The following is a 25,921-nucleotide window of genomic DNA, read 5'->3' as shown; positions in this document are numbered from 1 at the left end:
TTCGGCTTGTGGAATTCCAGAAGCCCACAGTGATAGTTGGTGAATTTGTTGCTTTATGTGTAGGAGAGATGACATTTTATATAAATTGTTGATCTATGTAAGTGGTTTCCCTGCAAGCTAATTTAGAGCAGGAAGCAAGCAGAATAAAGCATAATAAAGCTCGGCTTTTGAATTTGGTAGATTACATCTGACCCAACACGTGGTAAATGACACTAAGCTGTTGTACTAACCCGAGAACTGGCTACAATAGCGGGAATGCAGTTCAGGGAGAGTCACGAACATTTTCTGACCCTAACCTTGCATTGAACAGATACTTTTGCAAGTTATGATTATTTTTAATGGTTATTACAGTGAATTATGCTGTTCAGCTAACTTGGACTTGCAGCTCTGAAATCTGGCTCAGTGAGTCTTGTTTTTCACCCCCGTCTCCACTACCAATAGAATAATGCTGCAAGGAGTACTTTCAAGCTACCTGAGTGAAGTTCTTTGATTATTCAGTGCTGTGTAAACAACATGGGGAAATAGTGAAATCAAGAATCGATTATTTATACTCTCATTTACAATGTCAATACAATTAGTGAACAGAGGTAATCTTCATAATTATGGTTATCTTAGTTGTATCATTTGTATTAGAATATACAGATATAACATTAGTTTTCTATAACTTACAGTGAGTCTCCATCAGCCAATTTATTTACAAATATACTAGTATTCTACCCAAATATAATTCAAGATCATTGTAAACTGCTATCATCCATGTGTTCAATACTTTTTTAATTTGAGTATTAAACCCAGCAGTAAGGATGGATATTAATTGTTTAAAATTGTGAATTCCCACAAATGTGGATGATATGGAGTGGACAGCATTATAACACAGAAAATATTCCATCGTGATCTGGCTGCATGAATGTTCCATAAAGTGGTGTGAAAGGTCATATGAAAGTATAAAATTACAATCTGCCCCATCAGTAATGAAGATGCATTGTCTATTAAATTTGGTGTCAATAGCAGCGATTAGAGGACTAAACCAGTTGATAATTTTGAGCTTTATTTAACAAAAGTATAACCTTTTTATCTATTTTTATTTTCAAATTATAGGTAATGGGGAAATTACCCACAAAATTGTGCATTTAAAATGTGCTTTATTCCCATTAAGATACTTCCCTTCATGAGCTAGAACCTCCACTTTTGTGGTTATCACCCAAAAATGGGCGATATTTCCTGCGTGGGCGTTAAAGGTTTTCAGATCGCCGGCTTCTCGCCCATTCTCAAAGCACCTAGTCTCCATTTTTGAAAATGGGTGTTAGCACGAATGATATAAAATGGGCGGTAGCATAACATTTTATTGACCTTCTGCCGTAAAGTGTGGCCGTCCTTAGCAATGGCATGGCAAAGCTCGATTCCTGCGATTCAGGAGGTCAAGGGTCATCATGACATGCGCAGAAGAGGAGACAGAGGGAGCGTGTGTGGGTGTGGTGCGGCTGCTTTGGGAGGAAGGAGGGAGACTTTAGAATTTCACAGCAAGTAGGCAAACAAATTAGCTATTGCCAGCCACATATTTGCCCAAATTTGGCCTATAATGGAGACAGGAGGAGGAGGCATCACAGCATGCTATGGAGGCGGACGCTGGAGAGAGCAGTGAGGTGGGAGAGGAGCACATTGGAGGACACAAAAGAGCCAGGAGGTTTTCAGACGAGGCAAATGCCTCCCTCCTACAGGAGGTCAAGTTACGCTGGGGTGATTTGACACAGGGAGGGCGTGGGAAGCTCACCCCAAAGGCATACCAGAGGATATGGATCGAGATAGCAGAGATGGTCTCATTGGCAACCAACGAGGTTTGTGAGGGCAACCAATGCCGCAAACGATGGAACGACCTTGTGGGATCCGCAAGAGTAAGTATTACATTGATTTACATGTACTTATGTATTTATATAATTTGATTTGTAACAGTCATGAGTGACTATCATCAGATGTGAGGTCTTTCACTTTTACCGGGAATGTTTTACTCAAAGTCTGCGGTCAAGGTACACGTCTTTGGGTAAAGAATGATCATTTTCATAATAATCATGATTACATCTGTCAGTTATGTGTTGTATCAGTCTCTGTGACAGTACCTAGCAATGATATCACGCAATGATCTCATGCCATGTCATCCTGTCACCTTTTACAGTGGAAGCTATCGACGATGAGGTCCATGCAGCGGCGAACGGGTGGGAGGGCCACCAGTCTCCAGCGACATCACTGAGATGGAGGAGCGGGTGCTCACATTCGTGGGGAAGCACCCCCGGACAGCCACGGATGCATCTACAGATCCTGAAGTGAAGCCATGTGAGTAAAGCTTACACCATTGCGTGATGTAAAATCAATAGATGCCACACCCACTCATATCCCACTCATATATGATGATTTCTAAAATTGTCATAGAAATGAATGATGGCCTAATGAAAATTATTGGAATGCAAATATGTTGATGGTCATGAAATGTGATGTCTGCGATGATTTTGAGAGCGGTAGTGCTTTTGTCGTGCATATGTTGTGTGTAGCGCTGGACTCCCCTTGTGACCCTAGCACCCCCTTCTCCTCTAACAACCTCATTTGTGTCTTGCAGCTCAGCCAGCAACGCGTCCCAAGGCAAGACCACAGAGGCCAGAGGGTGGGGGCGTGGGGCCCGACTCTCCGAACGATCTTACATCTGGTGCTGAGGAGCTCCGATTCTCGCCCGTCAATCCGCTGGGTCTGTTCTCCATGGATGAGAGCGTGGACTTCGAGGAACCTGCAGCGCCACGCTCCAGAAGCCATTCCACCCCAAGGCCATCTAGTGGTCCTCTGGTCATTCCCACCTCCACTCTGGAGGTACCGGCCCCAAGCACCTTGCCACAGGGCACCCCATTTATCCCCAGGACGGCACTGACCCCACGGAGGCCTCGTAGACACGGCAGGTCTGTTCCATGAGCGCCAGCTGACAGCGGAGAGATGGTACAGTTGTCCAGGAGGACTGTAGACATTGGTGACGAGCTAATCGAAGCATTGGGGGCATATCCCCACACCTGGCTACCATGACCGAGCACATTCCGCAGATGGCGGAGGCCCTGGATGCGATAGCCAGGAACACTGCTGCCAAAGGTCTCCCAGTGGCCCCCGAGCGCGGCACTCCACCCCTAGGTTCCACACCACCACTGTGAACGACAGATGAGAGCAAGGACCAAGATCCTGCTTCTGCATCAGAGAATGTTGCCCCCTTGGCACCCCCTGCTCCCGTACCCGTGCAACGACCACATCTGCCTTCATCGCCACCCAAATGAGGCACTGCCTGAGGAGCTCCTCGGCCAGGCGCCGTGGAGCGAGGAGAGGAAGGGGTAGAGTTGGGGAGAAGAAGGGGAGGGGGGAAGGAAAGTGAGGTGCATGTCCGCAGGTGATGCCTGTGTTATATCTCCATCTGGGTGTATGCAATTTGTGGTAATGTATGGGGGCTGGGGACCACCCTCCTGCTTTGCCTTTGTATTCTGTGTTGCTGGACATGTTGAACATTTGATTGATGTCAATGGTGGAAAAAGTGGGGTGTGGGCGGGGGTTGGGTGTTGATGCTTATGATTTCAGAACAATGTTGGTATAAAATTTTTGTTATTGAACATAACCTTGTTGTGCATTGTCTCAGATAACTGCACCGTTACATACTGGTGATTCCTTAAGAAGAAAGGGTTAAATACAATTTAACATCAAGCAACGTAAACTTTAACTGGCACCATTGATGTCTGAGCTGAACACATACAGCAGTGTGTCAGCGTTGTCACTCACATCAACGCTCTTTCAGGCAAATCGTTCAGATATCAGCTCCTCACGTAAGAGTCTTGCAGCTATGTAGCCACTACGGGCCCTTTCCTGCAGTCTGGAGGGGGTCATGGGCCTGATTGTCTGGCCCTAGGTCAGCGTCCAGCCCCTCGTCGTCCTTTTCCTCTCATGAGGTGGAGCATCAGTGCATTCTGGCAATTCTTGGCCCCTCATGATAGCCAGTTGTGCAGCATCAAGCACATGACCACGAATTTACCTACTTGCTCAGGGTTGTATTGTTGCTCCCCTCCTGCGTGGTCAAGACATCTGAAGCACAGTTATTGTTTTGTGGCCCCATTGCATTGAAGGTATAATAGCGATTGATCAGAAGCAATGATTTCCTCACTAAAATACACCTGGAGTAAACCCCCAATAGTCCAGAGTCTGAAAATATGTCTGTTGAGATGTTCACTTCACCTGAGAAGTACTCCAGAGTCAATGCAAACTCCCCCGAATGAAGCGACCTGCAATTTAAAAAATGCCAGCTGCACCGCTGCCGTTCGTTCAGAACCGTTCCACTTTTTCTGGGCGTTTTTTGGGCGAGCGATGTTGTGGGCGATATGTGTGGGAGGTGGTGAAAGTGACGGTGGGCGATCTCCTGGGCATTAGTTTTGCCAGATGTGTTCTTTATGACAAGAAAAAGTGGGCGGGCAGTATTATTGAATCTCGGCATTAATTCCGTGCAGAAAGTAACGCTGGGCGATATGGGCATTGATTTTGCCCGTTCTGATGATTCCGCCCCCAAAAAATGGACAGGCGGTAATATTTTTTCCCGGCGTTAAGCACATGGGGAAAGTAACGCTCGGCGATAAGTTTCCTAAAAATGCCCATCAGTTTCCATTTTGTGCCAAAATGGGCAATATATGGGTGTTATATGTCATTTCAGTGGTTAAGTGGGCATTAAGCATGCAAAAAAAGTACAGGTTCTAGCCCATATTTCTGATGAAAATATCCTTTGTTCCTAATTGCAGCTATTGACACTGGTTTGTCTGTCATATTGCCATGGTCAAAGTCCTGAAAATGGTCAGATTTTGTGGGACTAAAGTTAGGAAGATTTTTATAAAGTAGTCCAATCTGCAGCAAATTAGGTGTGTATTAGTAACCGAGATGGTGGGCATTCAAGATCTTATAACACTGTTCAATGCAAAGTAGGAAGTTCTCCCAGTCCATTGACAAACATTCCTGCTTCAACCTACACCACCAAAAACAGATTTATTGCTGTTTATGGGATTCTGCCATGTTTGCTTACTGAACAACTGTTTCTGCACCAGATTCAGTGATTGTTTGTGAGGAGCTTTCCGAGGTCTCAGCGAGACGGGATAGAGCACGATAAAAATTTGCTTTTTTTTTAAACTGGAAAAACTGAAAATATTTACGACGTAAAACCAGACCTGTAAATGTTCAAAGGATATGCAGACCATGTTACTCTCACCTCGAAGTCAGAAGGTCTTGGGTCCATGTCTCATTCCAGCACATAATCTGGACTGGCACTTTGTTCTTTTTAACTAAATGGGACTTTTCTGCATTGAAAAAGTCATGGCTTTTCTAAATATTGAATCTTGATAATTACTGGCATAGACGTGAGCTCAGCTTATATGTGGCTCCAATCATTATTACACAAGATCTCTGGGAAAACAAATAATATCTTTCAGCCAGACGCTGTGCTGAAGGTGAGTGGCGAGCGGGTGTGTGGGTGTGGGGGTTCGGCTCCAAGGTGGTCTGGTTTCCTGCAGGCCTTGCCGAATTTAATGAGAGGAGGGAGAGAGGGATCGCAGGGGAAGCTGGAGGAGCAGGGAGCGGGGGGTGGTCGGAAGTGATCAGGGGCTGGGATTAGCACGGGAGTGGGGCGGGCAGAGATCGCAGGCTGGAACTAGCATGGGGTGGGCGGGGGAAGGCAGGGATCGTGGGCTTATACTAGCATGGGGGTGGGGGAGGGAGGCAGGGATCGTGGGCAGGGACTAACACAAGGGTGGGGCAGGCAGAGATCGCAGGCTGGAACTAGCATGGGGTGGGTGGGGGCAGGCAGAGATCATGGGCCAGGAGAAGCATGGGGGGTGGGGGCAATGATTGGTGGCCAGAGGAACGGTGAGGATGAGCAGGGTAGGGGTGCAGTTGGAGGCAAATGACGTTGGAGGGCTGAGGAGCATGGGATGGCAAGGGGATTGGAGGCCTTGAGACAGGATCGGAGGCCTCAGGGGGGTTTCCAGTCGCAGAAGGTGGGTTAGGCAGAGAGCCTGGATCATGGAGGTACATTTACCTCCTGGATCCAGCAGTCCTCGCCTTGCATTAGCTGGCGGGTTTCCCAGGGCCTGCAAAACTTGACCAGCTAAAGTTAAAATCAACATGAAGGTTAAAGCAGTGGCTTCCAGCCTCGTTGTGATTTAAAAAGATGGCCCAGCTCCTGGCAGTGGATTGGCTGCCCGTCTTGTCCTACCTCCATTAAAACCGGAAGGCGGCGGGTTCAGGTCAGGATTCACATTTTTAACACTTTCAACTTCCCACAAGCACCCAACCCACCCGTTTGTTTAGGTTAAAATTCCCCCTATTGTTTCTGATACTGAGTTTATTTTGTGCATATGTACATTTTAAAGGAAGTGGTATTTTGTTGTTGTTATGATGACTCTCTGTCTTTAACACACAGCAGTTGCTGATGATGACTACACTGAAATACAGATAGGGTAGAATAATTTGGGGGCGGGGTCAAAAAGGTTAATGCATCCAGAATCCATTCTGTTCCTACAGTGAAAGAGTTCATATTTTTTGAGACCTGTAACTTTCCCTCTTCCCTAACTCTCTTTAGGTATTTTGATGATCCGCTGGATATGGGAAGTACATTTTCAACATGGGACGTTGACAGCAGTGATTCCTTTTGGAAGGCAGAAAGCAGCAGTAGAAAGAAGGACACATTTATTTCAAAGATATCGCTAAATGATGGGTATAGCTTCTAATGAAAATATCTTATTTGCTATTGTGCCTCATTGCTGAACACACTACATGATTTCAACAGATGAGAGAAACTGACCTTTTTCTTCATTTGTTTTATTTAAATCTATTTAAACTCAGTACCAAAATCGACCTTAGAGTTAGCGTAAATTTAATTTTCTTTTTAGTCTCTAAATTTATTAGACGTCAAATAGTGTTATTTTTGACCAACATATTTGGTAGCAAATTATTTGTTACTTTAATGTTTAATTCTAATCCTGTACTTCATTAGTTTATGTACATCCCATTTACAACATTAAAGTTGTTTACAACAATATGCACATAGATTGGGTTAACCAAACTGGAAGCAATATGGTGGAGGAGGATTACCTGGCGTGCATAAGGGATGGTTTTTTAGACCAATATGTCGAGGAACCGACTAGGGGGGAGGCCATCTTAGACTGGGTGTTGTGTAATGAGAGAGGATTAATTAGCAGTCTCGTTGTGCGAGGCCCCTTGGAGAAGAGTAACCATAATATGGTGGAATTCTGCATTAGGATGGAGAATGAAACAGTTAATTCAGAGACCATGGTCCAGAACTTAAAGAAGGCTAACTTTGAAGGTATGAGGCGTGAATTGGCTAGGATAGATTGGCGAATGATACTGAAGGGGTTGACTGGATGGGCAATGGCAGACATTTAGAGACCGCTTGGATGAACTACAACAATTGTACATTCCTGTCTGGCGTAAAAATAAAAAAGGGAAGGTGGCTCAACCGTGGCTATCAAGAGAAATCAGGGATAGTATTAAAGCCAAGGAAGTGGCATACAAATTGGCCAGAAATAGCAGCGAACCCGGGGACTGGGAGAAATTTAGAACTCAGCAGAGGAGGACAAAGGGTTTGATTAGGGCAGGGAAAATGGAGTACGAGAAGAAGCTTGCAGGGAACATTAAGGCGGATTGCAAAAATTTCTATCGATATGTAAAGAGAAAAAGGTTAGTAAAGACAAACATAGGTCCCCTGCAGTCAGAATCAGGGGAAGTCATAACGGGGAACAAAGAAATGGCGGACCAATTGAACAAGTACTTTGGTTCGGTATTCACTAAGGAGGACACAAACAACCTTCCGGATATAAAAGGGGTCGGAGGGTCTAGTAAGGAGGAGGAACTGAGGGAAATCCTTATTAGTCGGGAAATTGTGTTGGGGAAATTGATGGGCTTGAAGGCCGATAAATCCCCAGGGCCTGATGGACTGCATCCCAGAGTACTTAAGGAGGTGGCCTTGGAAATAGTGGATGCATTGACAGTCATTTTCCAACATTCCATTGACTCTGGATCAGTTCCTATGGAGTGGAGGGTAGCCAATGTAACCCCACTTTTTAAAAAAGGAGGGAGAGAGATAACATGGAATTATAGATCGGTCAGCCTGACATCAGTAGTGGGTAAAATGATGGAATCAATTATTAAGGATGTCATAGCAGTGCATTTGGAAAGAGGTGACATGATAGGTCCAAGTCAGCATGGATTTGTGAAAGGGAAATCATGCTTGACAAATCTTCTGGAATTTTTTGAGGATGTTTCCAGTAGAGTGGACAAGGGAGAACCAGTTGATGTGGTATATTTGGACTTTCAGAAGGCTTTCGACAAGGTCCCACACAGGAGATTAATGTGCAAAGTTAAAGCATATGGGATTAGGGGTAGTGTGCTGACATGGATTGAGAACTGGTTGTCAGACAGGAAGCAAAGAGTAGGAGTAAATGGGTACTTTTCAGAATGGCAGGCAGTGACTAGTGGGGTACCGCAAGGTTCTGTGCTGGGGCCCCAGCTGTTTACACTGTACATTAATGATTTAGACGAGGGGATTAAATGTATCTCCAAATTTGCGGATGACACTAAGTTGGGTGGCAGTGTGAGCTGCGAGGAGGATGCTATGAGGCTGCAGAGTGACTTGGATAGGTTAGGTGAGTGGACAAATGCATGGCAGATGAAGTATAATGTGGATAAATGTGAGGTTATCCACTTTGGTGATAAAAACAGAGAGACAGACTATTATCTGAATGGTGACAGATTAGGAAAAGGGGAGGTGCAGAGACCTGGGTGTCATGGTACATCAGTCATTGAAGGTTGGCATGCAGGTACAGCAGGCGGTTAAGAAAGCAAATGGCATGTTGGCCTTCATAGCGAGGGGATTTGAGTACAGGGGCAGGGAGGTGTTGCTACAGTTGTACAGGGCCTTGGTGAGGCCACACCTGGAGTATTGTGTACAGTTTTGGTCTCCTAACCTGAGGAAGGACATTCTTGCTATTGAGGGAGTGCAGCGAAGGTTCACCAGACTGATTCCCGGGATGGCGGGACTGACCTATCAAGAAAGACTGGATCAACTGGGCTTGTATTCACTGGAGTTCAGAAGAATGAGAGGGGACCTCATAGAAACGTTTAAAATTCTGACGGGGTTAGACAGGTTAGATGCAGGAAAAATGTTCCCAATGTTGGGGAAGTCCAGAACCAGGGGACACAGTCTAAGGATAAGGGGTAAGCCATTTAGGACCGAGATGAGGAGGAATTTCTTCACCCAGAGAGTGGTGAACCTGTGGAATTCTCTACCACAGAAAGTTGTTGAGGCCAATTCACTAAATATATTCAAAAAGGAGATAGATGAAGTCCTTACTACTAAGGGGATCTAGGGGGGATCAAGGGGTATGGTGAGAAAGCAGGAATGGGGTACTGAAGTTGCATTGAACTCATTGAATGGCGGTGCAGGCTAGAAGGGCCGAATGGCCTACTACTGCACCTATTTTCTATGTTTCTATGTTTCTAAAGTGAACTCGAGAAATATTTACACACATGTGGCTGTAATGAAGATTGATGCTATACAAGAGGCTTCTGTTTTGTAACTCTCTTTGTTGCTCCTAGTTTTAGTGTTGGTGACTAATTTCTCCCATCTTACCCCAGGCCTGCACGTCGTAAACCAGAATTAGATTATGCAGTGGTCTCTGAGGAAGCGCAGAAGAAATTTGGCAATGTCAAAGCCATTTCTTCGGATATGTATTTTGGGAAACAGGATTTTGCAGAGGTGAGGATCTCCAATTTCTGAATATATGTGATCAGTCTATTGAGTTAAATTTTACTATCTGTGCAGGTGCATGCAGCATTCAGTGCCGACAGTATGAAACAGTAACATTTCCGTACTGAATGATTGCCTGTAAGAACAGATTTCAGCAGTCGAGAACAACTCAAACCAGTTAACCAGTTTCTCAGTAATGAAATTCAAGGTGAGAGACTTCTGAACTGTGCCTAATGGAGTTTTAGGAATTATACTGGCATGTATAATTGGTGACTATGCAAACAAATTCCTGTTGAATATGCTGGTACCTCAGCACCAAATAGAATACATGTCTGGTTGCAGTGCCTTGAATGGAGATTGGTATAGGTGCTAGCAGAAACATTAATTAAAAAATTGTACCCTCCAATTACTTACTTGAAATGAAATATTTACATATAATGATATCAAGCCACAGATTTAAAATAATTAAGTTCTCATTTGTCTTTTTGAAAGAAAAGGACATTGATGTCTTTGAGAAATCAGTGTCACAGTGGGTGAACGCACTACCTTTCACCTCTGTCGTATGCAAAGATCCTGTGGGAATTGAGCTAAAGCACTCTGAGCCCAGAACTTAGTGAGTGTGGGCCCACAATGCAAAACTGCAGTTGATTCATTACTAATTGGCACTGAATTTGGCAATCTCACTCAGAACCAATAAGGATGCCTGGTGTGGCAATTTGCGATATTCTTCAGAGGTTAGGGTCAGGCAAGTTATAGGAGTTTATCTTTGTCTAATAAAATGCCTTGTGCTTGAAAGTACTTGATGCAGGAACTGTCAGATATTTATATAGTTGACCCAGTTTTTGGTCCTCATTCCAAGAGCTCCAAACTTAGCTTTTTCTACAGTAGAATTCTGTTGTATAATTCTTGCTATTGCAGATGCAAACTAAGCCATATCCTGTGTCTGGAAGACTTTCCTGTGGAGAAACAGGAATTATTTTAATAAATAACATTTCCTTTTAAAAAGATTTGAAATTCAGATTATGTATCTATAAAATGTTATGTAGCTTTATAATTCAGCTTTAAGGCCAGAATTGATATGTATTAAGTCCTCTTTTAACAACAATTAATGGTGTCAATTGCCCCAAAGCATCCTCCTTTTTTTTTTAAACTTGGATTTGCTTTGCCTGCAGTATGAAGCCAAAACTCAGCTGGAACGATTTGCAGGAAGTTCGTCTATCAGCTCAGCTGATCTATTTGAGGGCGAAAAGAAGCAAACACCAGGTAAGAAGCTAGCAGTATATGTCTGAAGAAAAACTAACTCTTCCAAACTGGATACACATGTAAACTGACCGTAGGATTGTATTGTGATTATTTTCTATCTCCACCTACAGAAAGTGTTTTTAATTGATGCACCTCGTCTCTTTTTTTCCTTTTGAAAGATTTGTTTAGTTTCACTTGAATTTTTTTTGTATACCAGTGGTTAAAGTGTTCCAGAATGCTGAGGAATGGCTTTCCAGCTCTTAACCAGAGATCCCGCTGTGCTGCCTCCCTGTGTCCCTGATAATCGGCACTTCTACTTTCTTCCATCAAGTCCCTGAATTGCTGCTGCTTCTCCAAACTTCGGACTCTCCTTAAACTAATGGAATGACATAGCCATCTGTGTTACATCAATATATTAAAAATGTTACATGTGTGCACATTTACTGTTTCACCTCACACTTTCTGTGTTACATTTCTCTGTCACAATTATGGGGAAATTTCTTCTTGATAACTTTCCTTCAGCTGATTTACATACAAGCCTGTTGTTTACTGTGAGCAACATCATGGGAGATCTGCTAGTAATAATATGAAGGCAATATGTGTGGTCACAGATTCCTGTGTCACTCCTTCAGTCACACTTAACTATAGATCAATTTAACCCACTTCTCACATACTTATAAGCAGATGTAAAGTCGAAACAAATTTTTTGCAATTGACTGGCTCATATACAAATACGTTTACATTAGAACTATTTCCATAGTTATTGTCACTAGATTTATGTAATCCCCACATAACTACACCTGTATTTCAAAGGACCTCCACAGTTGCAGGACCACAACTGAAAAACACTACATGTAACCCAATGAAGACTTGAGCCCACAAAAAAAATTCCCACGAGTCCTTGGCAGTCACATACAAAGTGAATGTAGACCTCACACTGCATTGCCACTGCACGCACCAAGTAATGCCTGCTGCAGCCCACTTACCAGCACCCGCTACAACCACACCAACCATTATATATCGTAACACTTCTGTTGTTACAAAACAGCATATCATCCAATTTATTATGAGCCACAGGAGATCCGCTAATCTATACAAGTCTTGCACTTGGTGCATGTCTGTTGCACCACAACTTGGAGGCATCCTTCTTAAGACTATATGCATGGGGCAAAAATGAGTGATTGGCTGTCATGCGACTTCACTTGTTAAATCAGCAATCAAATATCCGATTGCTTAAATTGTCTTCATTGGGTTACATGTAGTGTTTTTCTGTTGTGGTCCTGCAATTGTGGAGGCCCTCTGGAATGCAGGTGTAGTTATGTGGGGATGTTACATAAATCTAGTGACAATGGGCTCAATTTTCCCTAAAGCATATTTTTGGCGCACTCGATTTTTTGGGGCCCAAGTACACCAAAACAGAAGTGTTGTAAGTTTCGCCGTTGGATCTCTTCATTTTGGCGTGGCCTAACCTGAGGGGGTGGAGCTTTGGTGTGCGCCAAAAAGATCGGGCTGCCATGGTAACCAAGGCACAATGCGAGCTGAGGCTGCAAAGTGAAGCCACCTCCCAACACATTAAAAGAATTGAAAAACACATAGCACCACCTTACCTCCAACCCCGCCTGAAGGATGTCCGGTCTGGTCCCATTCTCAGTTGTCGGTTCGGTCTCTCTCTCTCTCTCTCTCTGTCTGTCTCTGTCTCGTGCCGAATTCCCTAACTCTAGGGAAGGTTTTTCAGGACAGGTCACATACGCTGGCCTAATCAGAACTCTCAGCTAGCCAAACTTCCCGAAATGGCCAGAATTGGCATAGGTGGCTGGTTACGCCCCCTTTGGCTGAAAAAAAAAATTTACTTAAAAAATTCGTAACTAACTGAGTTACACTGGTGCAAATTGATTGGGGAAACTGGGGATTTTTAAGTTAAGCCAGAAAAAGCAGCTTGCTCCAAAAAAATGGTGCAAATACTGGGGAAAATTGAGCCCAATGAATCAAAGGCATTCAATTCAGTCAGTACACACAGACAAGGATAGAATGAGCAGTAAAACACTGAACAATCAAATCTCTCGATTTTTCTTTTTGAAAACTGACAAGAAGCAAGAAATACTAATCAACAATTAATTACTTGAGCCACCATCTTGAATTTTCCTCCCAGCTGAAAATGTGGCAGTAAAATTAGCATTTATAACATGGGATCCCCATAAAATAATGTACAAGCTATTCTTACTCCTAGAGTTGTGTGTACAGTGTTATAAAGTCTCTGGAAAACATTTTTTTGCAGTCGCCTAACCCTAAATCGATTAGTGAAACTCAACTTGAATTTGGAGTGCTTGGCTGGAACTTGAACCTTTGGGTTGGTCTTTGTTGACTATTTTTCTCCCGGCAAATACCTTGATTCTTCCCAATTAATTGTGATTCTTTCCAATCATTAAAGAACAGTCTTTTCCTCTTCATTTTAACTCCAGAATTCAGATTAAGGATTCTGCTCTCTTGAGTTTAATGAGCACCATTACATTTAGGAACTAGGGGACGCCTTTTAACACATCCAAGATTGTTTTCATGATTGACAGCGAGACTGGTAATTTTCAGAATATGCCAGGTTTGCATTTTGTAAGCCTCACCCATTCTTCCCCAGCCACAAAACCCTGTAAGGTAACTGAAAATATTCATATTAAAAACATGAGATTGACATAAACTATGATAAATTTATTATCTGCATATTGTCCCTCGAGAGTGCTCAGATTAACCATAGCTTCCCTTCAGTAGCTAGCCATCAAATCCGCCATCTGAGAACCTGTGAGCAATGTAATGGGAGATCCACATCGAACCATGGTAAATAGATTGAAGCTGCTACGTAGGAGAGACCAGGTGTCAAATCCCCTAATTGCCACAGGAGATTTATGTGTAAAATGTAAATTAAAAAGATTTTTTGTTCTTCGAACTTTGTTTCTATCCAGAATTACCAAAGGGAATGAAGGTTTAAATTAAACAAGAGCAATTAGCTTAGTCAGTAGAGCATGAGACTCTGTCTCAGGTTTGTGGGTAACAGGTGTCAGATTTGACTCAGTTGGTAGCACACTCACCTGAGTCAGAAGGTTGTGAGTTCAAATTCCACTCCAGAGACTTGTGTATTTAATACAGTCTGACACTTAACTGCAATATGGAGTTGCTGCCTTTTGGATGACATGTTAAAAAAACAAGGCCGCATCTTCCCTTTCAGGAAGACATAAAAGATCCCATGGGTCTATTCAAAGAAGAGCAGTGGAGTTCTCCCCAGTGTCCTGGTCAATATTTATCCCTCAACCACCATCAATAAAACAGATTTTCTGGTCATTCATCTTATTTGCTGTTCGTGGGAGCTTGCTATGTACAACTTGGCTGTTATGCTTCCTACATTACAACAGTGACTGCACTTCAAAAGTACTTCTTTGGCTGTAAAGCTTGGGATGCACTGAGGATGTGAAGGGCACTATATAAATGCAAATTTTTCATTATTTCTAATTGTTAAATTCACAGTTCTACATAGATTAAGTGAGTTAACAAAAATGTGGCAGATGGAGTTCAATGTGAGCAAATGTGAAGTCATCCACTTTGGATCCAAGAAAGACAAATCGGAAAATTTTCTTATTGATAGACTAGGAAGTGTGAAGGAGCAAAGGGATTTGAATGTTCATTTTCACAAATCACTAAAAGCTCGTGCACAGGTACAAAACACAATCAGAAAGGCTAATAAAATGTTGTCCGTTATCTCAAGGAGGCTGGAATACAAAGAGAAAGAAGTGTTGCTTCAGTTGTACAGAGCCTTGGTCAGAGAACATCTGGAGTACTGTATTCAGTTTTGGGCACTGCATCTCAGAAAGGATGTATTGTTCTTGGAGTGGGTACAGTACAGATTCACCAAAATTATACCAGGGCTTAAATGGTTATATTAATAAGAAGAGCTTGTGTAAATTAGGCTTGTATTCCCTTGGGTATAGAAAGTTGAGCGGTAATCTAATTGAGTTTATAATAATAAAAAGATTCAATAGGGTAGATATAGAGAAGCTCTTTCCTCTGTTGGGGGCACAATATTATAATTTAGAGTGAAATCAGGAAACACTTTTTCATACAAAGTGTAGTGAAAATCTGGAACTCTCCTCCGCAAAAGGCTGTGGATGCTGGGTCAATTGAAAATTTCAAAACTGAGATCAGATTTTTTTTATTAGGCAATGGTGTCACGGATATGGTTCAACGGCAGGTAAACGGATATGAGGTACAGATCAGCCGTGCTCTAAATGAAATCTCAAGTGGCTGAATGACCTACTTCTGTTCCTGGCAAAGTCTATAGATACTGAGTTCTGACAAAGGGTGATCGATTTGAAACCTTAACTCTTTCTCTGGCCACAGATGCTGCCTGACCTACTGAGTATTTCCAGCATTTCCTGTTTTTATTATCTATAGATACCGAGGTCAGGGGTAGAATCTACCATTTGCTGTTGTCGGATTTTAAAATATTTGTTTTTAAAGAAACAAAGATTCTCTTTCTCTCATACATTGAAGCTCCAGCGGCCATAAATAATCACACATCAGGACTTTACTAAACAGAGCAAGCTTGTACATGAGTGGTTTGACAATCAAATCTGCTCGTAGTGTAAATGGGGCAGATTGTATAGCACTGTAAATCCCATGATATTGTAGAATTACAGCTTCACAAAGTCACGAGTTATACGTTTGAGGAAGACGTGTCTGATTACTCTCCACATACCCACATCACAGCACTTAACTGTCCAGGAATTTTCCCTCCACTACCCTACCTGGAAGTCCATTCCACATGTTGATCCCTTTGCATGAAGGATTTCCTGACATTAAGTCTTAAATTTGCCTTTTCTAGTTTGAACCTGTTCCCCCTCCCCCCCATCCGACTATCACAATTTAATTTTAGACAATGTTCTGGATTTACTTTTTCTATATGATTTACTATCATATGCTTGGATAAGATCCCTTTTTGGTTGCCTTCTTTCAAAGTTGAAAAGCTGAAGTTTCTCTGGTCGTTTCTCCTAATTTACTGCCACAGCTCTTTGGCTTGAATGTCTCCCTGGTGTCTTTTGATGTGGTTTACAATTAAAACAACACATTAAAGTAATGTTCCTCTGCATTCTTTTTATTTGTTTAGTTTTTCACTTAGTGCCACATTCAGTTTACAACTCACACAAAATAAGCTCATTCTAAACAGGAAGTGTGAATGGCTGCAAGAGACTGGATGGGTACTAAATGCCCCCCGAATAATAAATTCCACTTTCCACTGGGTATAACAGAGTATTTGTGAAAATGTTTAGTTGTCCTTTTCATTGGCAAGACCAAAGCTATAACAGTATAATTTCCACATTGCTATTGTGCCTTTTTGGTGACATAGATAGAGGTCATCGAACCACTCTGGTCACTGGCTGGTGCATGGCACAGGGAGTATTCTTTGGTAAAAGGGGAGATTTATTTTCAGTTAAGGAGTCCTGCTCTGAGAAAAATAAAATAGCATTTCATACAATGTTCATATCTTGCTGGATTAAACAGGTTTGCAATATAGTGTTGCCAACTTGTGAACCAGATTTGTTTGAAGGAAAGTCCTGCTTTCATGTGTATTTACGTTATACGAATGCACTACCAAGCACACTGATGGATAGGACCAAGAAGCCCATGTATTTTGAGTGTTCAGTCTTATTTTATAGTGATTGTATTTAACAGAGGTAAATAATTTAAGGTTGATCAAGATTGAATGTTCATTATTTGGTTTGATTTGTTATTCTCTTAAGCAAACATGTCTCTGACCAACGTTCTGCCATCAGCTCCTGACATGGCACAGTTTAAGCAAGGTGTTCGATCTGTGGCCGGGAAGCTATCTGTTCTGGCCAATGGAGTGATGACTTCCATTCAGGTCGGTATAATTTATATAACAAATAATCTCTAGGTACCTTTTTTCAGGTAAATTCTTGTGCCCAATCTGTCTATATTTTGTTTGTGTTTATCTTTATATCTAAAAGTCTTGCATTGGGTATGTGTCCATCATACATTGTTACAGATGCATATCAATCAGGAAACCAGTGTTCTGGAGTTTGAAGATTACAAACAATATGAGTTCAACTACAATTACAAGCAGCTACAATTACCTAATTCCAACAGGAAGCACTTAAGCAATGGCCTTAAAGGGACTGGTCAGGTTAAGCAGCTAAAATCATGCTCCAATCAAGAAATCCAGCAGTATTAATCAAAATTGTTTTTTTTTAATCAAATTGAGTCAAGTTTTAACATCTGTGAGCGAAAATTAAGCACATTCTTTAATCTTCATTTGTAATTTCAGGAGTTTGGAAAAATGTTCAGTCAAATCTCTAAAGTGAGAACTAATTTTGCTAAAGAATTACATTGAAAAGAAATGTTATCAGTGACCTATTTAAATATGCCTTTAAATAAAAATGGTGGGGAGAGACTGGGTGAGGCAGTAGTTTAGCACATCATCCTCACACCGGTGGGTTTTTATTCAGCTGTACTGGTGGGAGGAGGCAAGGGTGAAATTAATTTTCAGCGACTGCTGCCAACCAAGTTGAAGTAATTGCGCATGTGCAGTCTAAGGTATTTTTTTGGTCGTTCGCTGTGACTCACGGGCTCTGACGAAAAAAAGCCAGGAAGGGAGCAGACCTTCGGGACTGCAGGGAAAAAAGCTGGGAACGGTGCTGGCCTTTGGGACTGTTGGAAAAAAGCCGGGAAGGGAGCAAACTCGAAAAAAGTCGGGAAGGGAGCGGATTCCGTGTAAAAAGAAAAAAAGCCAGGAAGGGAGCGGGCTCTGTGGGGGATAAATGCCGGGATAAGAGCGGGCTCTGTGGGGGAAAAATGCCGGGATAAGAGCGGGCTCGGGGGGGAAAAGCAGATTAATGTGCGGTACGCTTCTATGCAGTTTCTTGTCGAATTAATTTGGGTAGTCTGAACACAATTTATGTCATGGGTTGACTATAGCACAAACGTGGCCATAATTTGACAGAAATTGAAACAAGATTGCAATCTCTCCCTCTCTTCCCTCTCCCTCCTCTTTTGTGAAAATCTTATCCTTGTGTTTGGAATAACCTTGTAAAATAATGATTCCTGTCAATTTCACAGTGATAAGCAGAACATTTGGAGTCACTGATGAACTATAGTTCATCCTTTAAGCTCTATATACTGTTCCTCAGTTAGACATAGGTAGACATTGGACTTGCACATCTTCCATGCAAGGTTGTTATGACCAGCAGCTTGATTGGAATACAAGTTCAACGTCTTTTGTTTATACTGTGTGTTAACTCATTTCATGGAAGTTTACAGCATGGAAGGAGGCCATTTCGGCCCATCGTGTCTGTGCCGGCCAACAAGAGTATATCCAGCCTAATCCCACTTTCCAGCTTTAGGTCTGTAACCCTGCAGGATTTGGCACTTCAAGTGCACATTTGGTAGATGTTAGCTATAAAAGTTGGCTTTCATGGTGCACTACCTTCCTTTTTGGTTTTGCTCCAGTGCACTGTGTGAATGCTGGTCTCAAATAAAAAAGGAAAAATAATTCTAGTAATTCATAGGAACTTGTAGTCTCAATCAATCTAAAAGTGTAGAAATGTTGCCATTGAATGCGGTGTAAGAGCACTTCAATTTCTTCCTCGAATGAGGAAATTTCAGTTCATATTAAGTGATCTATGTCGGACAATGAGCAGAAACTGACCCACCTTGGCATGAATTCAGTTCATCAGGCATTATGCATCTCTGACGCATGACTCTCCAACTATGTAGTTAAGAGTTGTTGAGTTTCAGAGCTGCTTGACAGAATCTATTTCTTTTAAGACCTATAATTGTTCAAAGATTAGTGCTTGGGCTTGCTACAAGTAGTTTGTTTGTGCTACTTGTATTTGATAGCAGTAAGTTTATAATGGTTACAAAAACCTCCCCTTTCAACAGACCATTTATTTGTCTTTTGCAGGATCGGTACGGCTCCTAACTGGATACAAACAATAGAACAAAATGAATGTGAAATCTTTCAGAAGTGATTTACATTTGGGTGTCTGACACACCATTGATTACCAAAATATTTTGAAGGATTATTCATTTAAGATGGAAATCTTTTGTCACAGTTCGATGCTTATAATGCATCTGCTGACATCTATCTTTGCTCCTACTTGAGTTTTCCCAGAGTCAATCTGTCTCAGGTAATACTGTGCTTTAAAAAGTGAGGGAAAAAACTCAAACCCAGGAGAAGGAAATTATTTTTCAGTCATTGGAGTGAGATTTTTTTCTAGTTTAAACCAGACAGAAAGGTATTAAATATATAGAGCTTTAGTTAGTTTGGGGAAAGGGTGCAATAAAAAGACAAATGCTATACATTACAATATGGGTAAATCCACAGCTTTAAAGAAGTGCTCTTATAAATTGGGTTTTGTTTCCTGTTTAAAGAAACAGTGTTTGTATAATTAAAACACTACACTGAACTCTGAGAAAGTGAGTGTGCAGTTTCTTATATAGATTGTTTGTTTACTGGAACAGATTGTCTTTTTGGATCTGTTGAGCAATTGTAAGATAGAATTGTTTGTTGGTACTTTGAACAGATGATTATATGCCAAAACACTCTTGTTAGCCTTTAGAAGTATATAGTCTAGGAAATTGAAGGATGGAAATTAAACAATGTGAAGGTTGCAAGACACCATGTTGGGAATTACAGGCAGGTGGAAGGTGATCATCAATCAGTTCTGTTTCTCGCAGAAACCTGTAGGTGTGCATTTTGGAAACCAATTATTTCTACTCATGGGACCAATTAAATAAATGTAAATCGTAATATACTTTAGTTGTATATTGTAATGAATCTTTAATTTTTGGATCATTATGTTTAAATTGCACACTTTTTGGTGGCAAAAAGCTGGACTGAGATATGTAAACACATGTATTTCTAATAAAAAAGACACGTTTGCTTCTTATAAATGGCTCAATACTGAAATTGAACTAACTAGGAGACCTAAACAATGAATGAATGATTATAGTAAGATTTCTACAAGTGAATGATGTATATGTATTATACTCTTGGACTGAAATACCAAAGTCCATTGATTGGAGAGGTATTGTACATCATTGAAGATTGGTGTCTGGTCAGTTGAACTGTACAACAGACACATTACAAAATGCTGACCTTACAAAATAAAGTATAGCTTCTGCAAAACAAGGGGAAAATGTTTCCCATTGTTAAAATAAAATTCTCCCCTGGGGAAAATAAATATTAACTCTAGTTTGGAATCTGTAATTGGGGGGAAAAATGATCAAAAGATACAGAAGTGACATTTTTGTCAGTAAAATGTTAATCTGCACACTAACAGTTGCATCATAGCATTGAGGTGGAAATTATGCTGCATTTGAACTATCAGCTGAAGAATAAAGTATTTTGTCCTTTCTTGTCCTCTAGTCTTGACCTGATTCTTCACATATCTGGAATCTAACCTGCAGCATTTCCTGATGTATTCAATTAGCTTTTAAAACTGTAGAAAATTATGCATTTATTGATCCTGTAATGAACCTACTGGATCATATCTGACTCCACCAGAAGTTGAACATTGTGACTTGTAGGTACATTTCTCCTTAATGTAAGGATGGCAAGAGCCCCACAAAATCTCTGCACCCCACTCAGTGGCCTAGCTTATTTATCGTTGTTCTATGTTCACCACTTGTAATTCTGCCATTGTTGATACTCAAATGGTCATGTTCTATCTGTATTTTGTTTACATCATATAAATTGAGTGTTCAAAACTGCACCCCAGTATCCTAGACAGACAAACATCTGGAGGCATATAAGATAGTAAAACTATATAAAACCTGGATCAGGATGCTAGCAGGAAAAAAAAAACATTGGCAGTTCAGAGCTGCAGCTCTAGGAAATATATATTTACCAAGTATAGCTCAAGGTATCTCAGAAAGCTCCTGTACCTGTTTAAAGTAACCATGATAACATGGCTGTTGCTGCATTTCAACCAAGAAAACGAGTCCGTTTCCGGTCCAGGTGCCCCCTTGTTCCAAACCATTTTTCTTTGAGGATGTGTTTAGACCTAGCAACTTACTGGCCACAATTGAAAATGTCCTTCTTCCTGAAGGATCCCAAGGACGAGCAGAAAATCTTGAGGCCCCCCAGAAGATTAAATAATTGTAATTACTGTGCATTGATCTTATAAGTGTTCACCATAATTGTATAAAATCTTTATAACCTTGACCTGTTGTTAAGTTGTATTTTTCCAACACAACTGCTTCCCCATACATCACGATCCTGCTTAATTCAACAACAAATGGCGTTTATATAGCGGCTTTGACGTAGCTAAATATCCCAAGGTGCTTTGTAGAAGTGTAATCAGACAAAAAAGGATGTCGAGCCAAAGGAGAAGATATTAAGAACCGGGTTAAAGAGGTGAATTTTAAGGTGGAGAGACAGAGGTTTCGGGTGGGAACTCCAGCGGGGGAGGGGGGGAAGAGAAGGGAGTAGAAGATGCATAAGATGCCAACATTGAAGGAATCCAGAGCTCTCTGAGGGTTGTAGGGCTGGAGGAACTTATAGAGATAAGGAGGGGGTGAGGCCATGGTGACTGATGCGGGGAATAGAAGAGTCACACACAGGTATTGTAAGACGTTGATCTGAAGGTACATTGGGAGAAGTCTGGGGGACAAAGAACTCCCATCTGTTCCCACTGTCCCTCTCCCCTCAGGGTGATGTGCATTTCCATGGTCATAAGGCACACAAACCAGTCCATCCTGAATGTATTCTTCACTTCGAGAAAGGGTACATTGAAACTACAATTAAAACCCCTCCCTCCAACAGGCAGGCTGTCACAGATTTCAGCTATCATTCTTTAGTGTCATGCTATGGGATTGTTACGCAGAAGTCAAAGCAGGATCACACAAGAATTAGAAGTATGTCAATATTTTCCTGCTTTAAAATGATCAAAGACAATGAATTGTTGCTCCAGAATGCTACCGGGGCTCCAAGGGTTAAATTATGAGGAGAGCATATAACACTAGACTTGCAGTCCCTGGAATGTAGAAGGTTTAAGGGGTGATTTGAGGTTTTTAGGATTTTTAAAGGAATTGAAAGAGAAACTTATTCAGTTAGTGGGGGGAGTCTGAGACAAGGGGTAATAACCTTAAAATCAGAGCCAGGCCATTCAGGAGAGAAATTAGGAAACTTCTTCACACAAAGGGTGGTAGAAGTGTGGAACTCTCTTCCACAAAAGCAGTAGATGCTAGCTCAATTAAAAATCTTAAATCTGAGAGCGATAGATTTTTGCTAGCCAAGGGTATTAAGGGATATGGAGCCAATGCGTGTGGATGGAGTTAGGGTACAGATCAGCCATTTTTTCATTGAATGGCAGGAGGGGCTGAATGGACTACTCATGTTCCTATGTTATTAAACACTGACATCCTTCACGTGCAGTCTCATCAGCAACTCCCAGCACAAGGATAAAATTGGTACGATAGATCAAAGCACCGTGGTTACTTCCACACTTCTTCCCTCCCCTTTGAAGGCACTGATTCCTGCAGTGGGAAGTGTTTCACTGGTGCTAGCAGTACTTCAGCACATATTGGTCGGTGGCAGGGGCGGGGGGGAATTCCCGTCGGAGGCTTCCTTCGGACAAACACCTCCAACTGAAAAGTTTTTGCGAAAATACCTGGTGGTCCCGCAGGCGCCTTCGATTCCGGTCGGAGGCCTTCATTCGATGCGCAGCGTACAGAGAGATGACTTACCTGTATGTACGAAAATGTTGGAATCACGTAGGCTTGAGCCACCAATCACTGTCTAGTATTCTCATTGATAATAAATGGAACTCTGTTTTTATGAGTTCCCATTACTAACAATGAGAAAACCCTCCTAAAACAAGAAACACAACATAATAAATTAAAAAACACCTTATATTTAAAATTAATTGAAATTAAAGTTAAATAAATGTTTTAGAAAAAAAAAGTATTTTTTGGAATTTTTTTTAATATGTTTTAATAGGGTTTAAAATAAACTTACTTTAATAGACAGGGTTTTTAACATAAAATGTATGATTACATTTAATTTCTATGTGTTTTAAAACTCTTATGCTGGTAAAAGTAAGCTATGCACCTGCTTTTATCAGGCGTAAAAGTTTGAAGGACATTCACTGGCAAGAGATGGGAAAATAGCCAAATCTCTCCTGCGTGAATGTCCTTCTCCTGGGGGTGTGGAGGATCTGTCAAGAGAAATCATGACAGATCGGAAAAGCTGGTTTTCAGCGCATGCACATTGCGCCCCAAATACTGTCTTTTGCGAGGCCTCACCAGGTCCGTGCGCACTTCATACTGCCGGAATTTTTGGCACACCCTTTCATGACAGATGAGCCTGAACAGCAAGTTTTGGCAAGATCCAGTCCTCATAACATTGCAACGTATGTCAGCATGAAGTCAGAGCTGGAACCCTAGCTGATTTCTAACCCCCTCTCCTCATTCCACCCCGTCACATCCATAGCCCCCCGGCTCAAATGAAATGCAACATCCCAACTGCTACCTGAAGAGTGAGCAGCTGGTGTTTCACCAGACCCAGGATTTTGGTCTTTCCAGCTTAGTGCTGCACTAGCTGTTACATTCAGAGCAACTGCAGGCCCACAGTCCCACTTTCTACATCAGCCCTGGTGTCCTCGAGAATGGACATCCCTGAGTTAGTACAAACATGGCCCACAGCACATGTTGCTGGAGACTCAACCCACAAGGACTAGTTCAAAACTAGCCCAAACTTATGTCTTAAGAACTTTGATGAAGAACTTGGCTGTAAAAATACTTCACTATCATATTATGTTTGTTTCATTGCTCTGTAGTTTCTTTTTATTCAACCTGATAGTCTGCATTGTCAAATGTCATTGATACACGTTTGGATGACTGGTTTCAATGTTCTTTATTGTGGAATCGAGAGTGGCGAAGGGAGTACGAGAGCGAATGCAGGGGAGCTTCTTGTCAATTTTCAGGCAAATGGATCTAACAAGTCATTAAAAGTGCTGCTCCATTGTATATGTTCTTATGTTCCTATCAACTGCTTCCTGGTTCCAGCTGCCCCATCTCCTTGTGATTCTTCCTCACCTTTATTCAATTCTTCCTCGTCTAATATCTCTTGTTGCTGTACCTCCTCCAGCTCCAATCCTTTTTGCATTTATTGGTTGTGCAGAATGCAGCAAACTATAATGATATGACCCACTTTTTGTGGACCAAATTGTAGGGAGCATCAAGAGTGATCTTAGCTTGGAAATACCAATAGTGTGCTCTATTATGTTTCCATGACGCTGATTGAACCGGAGCTGCTCAGGCATGGTGTGGTTGTAGAGGGGTGTGAGGAGTCTTATCTCCCAGCAGCCATCCTGACATTCCTGGATAGGTGGAAATGTGTTTGTGTAGGGGGGGGGAAGAGGGGTCGATGAGGGTTGCAGGTTGAAGGTGTTGCTGGCACACACTTGCGTTATGCTTCTGCGGTTTATCATGCACCAGTTGAACACTGATGGAATGGAAGCCCTTCCTGTTCACATAAGCTCCTGGCTCATCTTCTGGTCGATTATCCTCTGGACAGGAGGGATGGCGGCCACTTTTGCAAATCCCAGAGTGCTCTCATTCTGGCAGTTGCTAAACATTGATCAGGTAAAGTACTGGTTTGTTCTGGCAAGGAGGACCTTGGTGGCCTGATTGATGCAGTGTACACTGCAGACTAGATGATATGGGTGATGCCCTTTGTAGCAGCCTGGAAGGAGCCTGAGGTGAAAAATCTGTGCCTGATGCTTTGTCTGTTCGATTGCATGCTTCGTGTAGGACGGGAATTTTGAATCAACAAAAGACAAGTGGGCCACTGACTGGCAAATTCTGGCACTGAATCCACCACTATTTCCCTTGCCTCGGTCAACGTGGGCTCACTGCTGCTACTTATCAGCCAGCAGCTTCCTAGTTCTTTGCAGCCAGTTAAATCAGCTTATTCAAATTTCCTGTAGCCCAGGCAGCGGCCATCATAAGGGTTCCTAGAATGCAGGAAATTTGAATGAACTGATTTAACTGAGGAATAAACAGGATGGCAGTGTCATGTTCCCAGCATCAAGCCCACCCAACCCAAGTTTCTGCCTGTGGCCACAGATAGTGGGCAGCCTGGGGCCTGGAGCTGGTGCTGGGTGCACTGAACTGGTTCTTGGGACCAGCCTAGATCTCAGAATGGGGACTGAAAGGCTTTAACTTTACCCCTTTATTGGAATGGGTGTACACTCTTCCCTTGGAACAGTGCAAGCAATGTATGTCTTCGGGGATGAGGGAGGGAGATAATTGAAAAGAAAGACTTGCATTTATATAACGCCTTTCATCACCACCGGACATCTCAAAGCGCTTTACAGCCAATAAATTCCTTTTAGAGTGTAGTCACTGTTGTAATGTGGGAAATGCGACAGCCAACTTGTGCACAGCAAGCTCCCACAAACAGCAATGTGTTAATAATCAGATAATGTGCTTTTGTTATGTTGATTGAGGGGTAAATATTGTCGAGGACACCAAGGTTAACTCCCCTGCTCTTCTTCAAAATAGTGCCATGGGATCTTTTACGTCCACCTGAGAGTGCAGACATCAGTTTAACGTCTCATCCAAATGACACAAGGAGCAAAATGTCAGTGTGTGTAAATTAAAGACCATCAATATCAGAGTCAGATCGTGAAACCAGAACTTGGCAGGATCAGAGGAAGTCCTGAGAGAGAATTGAAATGAGCTAGAAACATTTCCACACAGCACTCAAAGCAGAAATGAGAGAACAATAAACCATCATTAATTTATTTATACTGAGAAATTTACCCTAAAGAGTAGATAAGTCAAAATATCTCATGTCAT

At 42.0% G+C, this 25,921-nt stretch overlaps 1 protein-coding gene and 1 long non-coding RNA gene across 5 annotated transcripts in view; both read left to right on the top strand.

The window, feature by feature from the left end:
• The window catches only part of LOC139280786 (ADP-ribosylation factor GTPase-activating protein 3-like), an 86,903-nt gene extending 65,622 nt beyond the window's left edge, over positions 1-21,281 (top strand). For 2 of the 4 annotated variants that reach the window (XM_070900479.1, XM_070900477.1), the window contains 5 exons: positions 6,629-6,763; positions 9,703-9,823; positions 10,987-11,077; positions 16,837-16,958; positions 19,017-21,281. In XM_070900479.1, the coding sequence (XP_070756580.1) occupies positions 6,629-6,763; positions 9,703-9,823; positions 10,987-11,077; positions 16,837-16,958; positions 19,017-19,034 (487 nt within the window). In that variant the 3' untranslated portion in view covers positions 19,035-21,281. Of the gene's footprint in view, positions 1-6,628; positions 6,764-9,702; positions 9,824-10,986; positions 11,078-11,273; positions 11,496-16,836; positions 16,959-19,016 lie in introns of those variants that run through there. The other 2 variants (XM_070900478.1, XM_070900480.1) reach the window with 2 other exon arrangements.
• LOC139280788 (uncharacterized) lies at positions 769-3,371 on the top strand. Its single transcript, XR_011596766.1, has 3 exons — positions 769-1,892; positions 2,171-2,328; positions 2,609-3,371. It is a non-coding gene; the product is annotated as an uncharacterized lncRNA (long non-coding RNA).
• Positions 21,282-25,921: the final 4,640 nt, after the last annotated feature.

This window comes from Pristiophorus japonicus, chromosome 15 (genome assembly GCF_044704955.1).
Source record: "Pristiophorus japonicus isolate sPriJap1 chromosome 15, sPriJap1.hap1, whole genome shotgun sequence".
NCBI classification, from domain to species: Eukaryota; Metazoa; Chordata; class Chondrichthyes; family Pristiophoridae; genus Pristiophorus; species Pristiophorus japonicus.
Note: the sequence above shows the minus strand (reverse complement) of the source record. Positions and strands in the feature narration are given on the sequence as shown.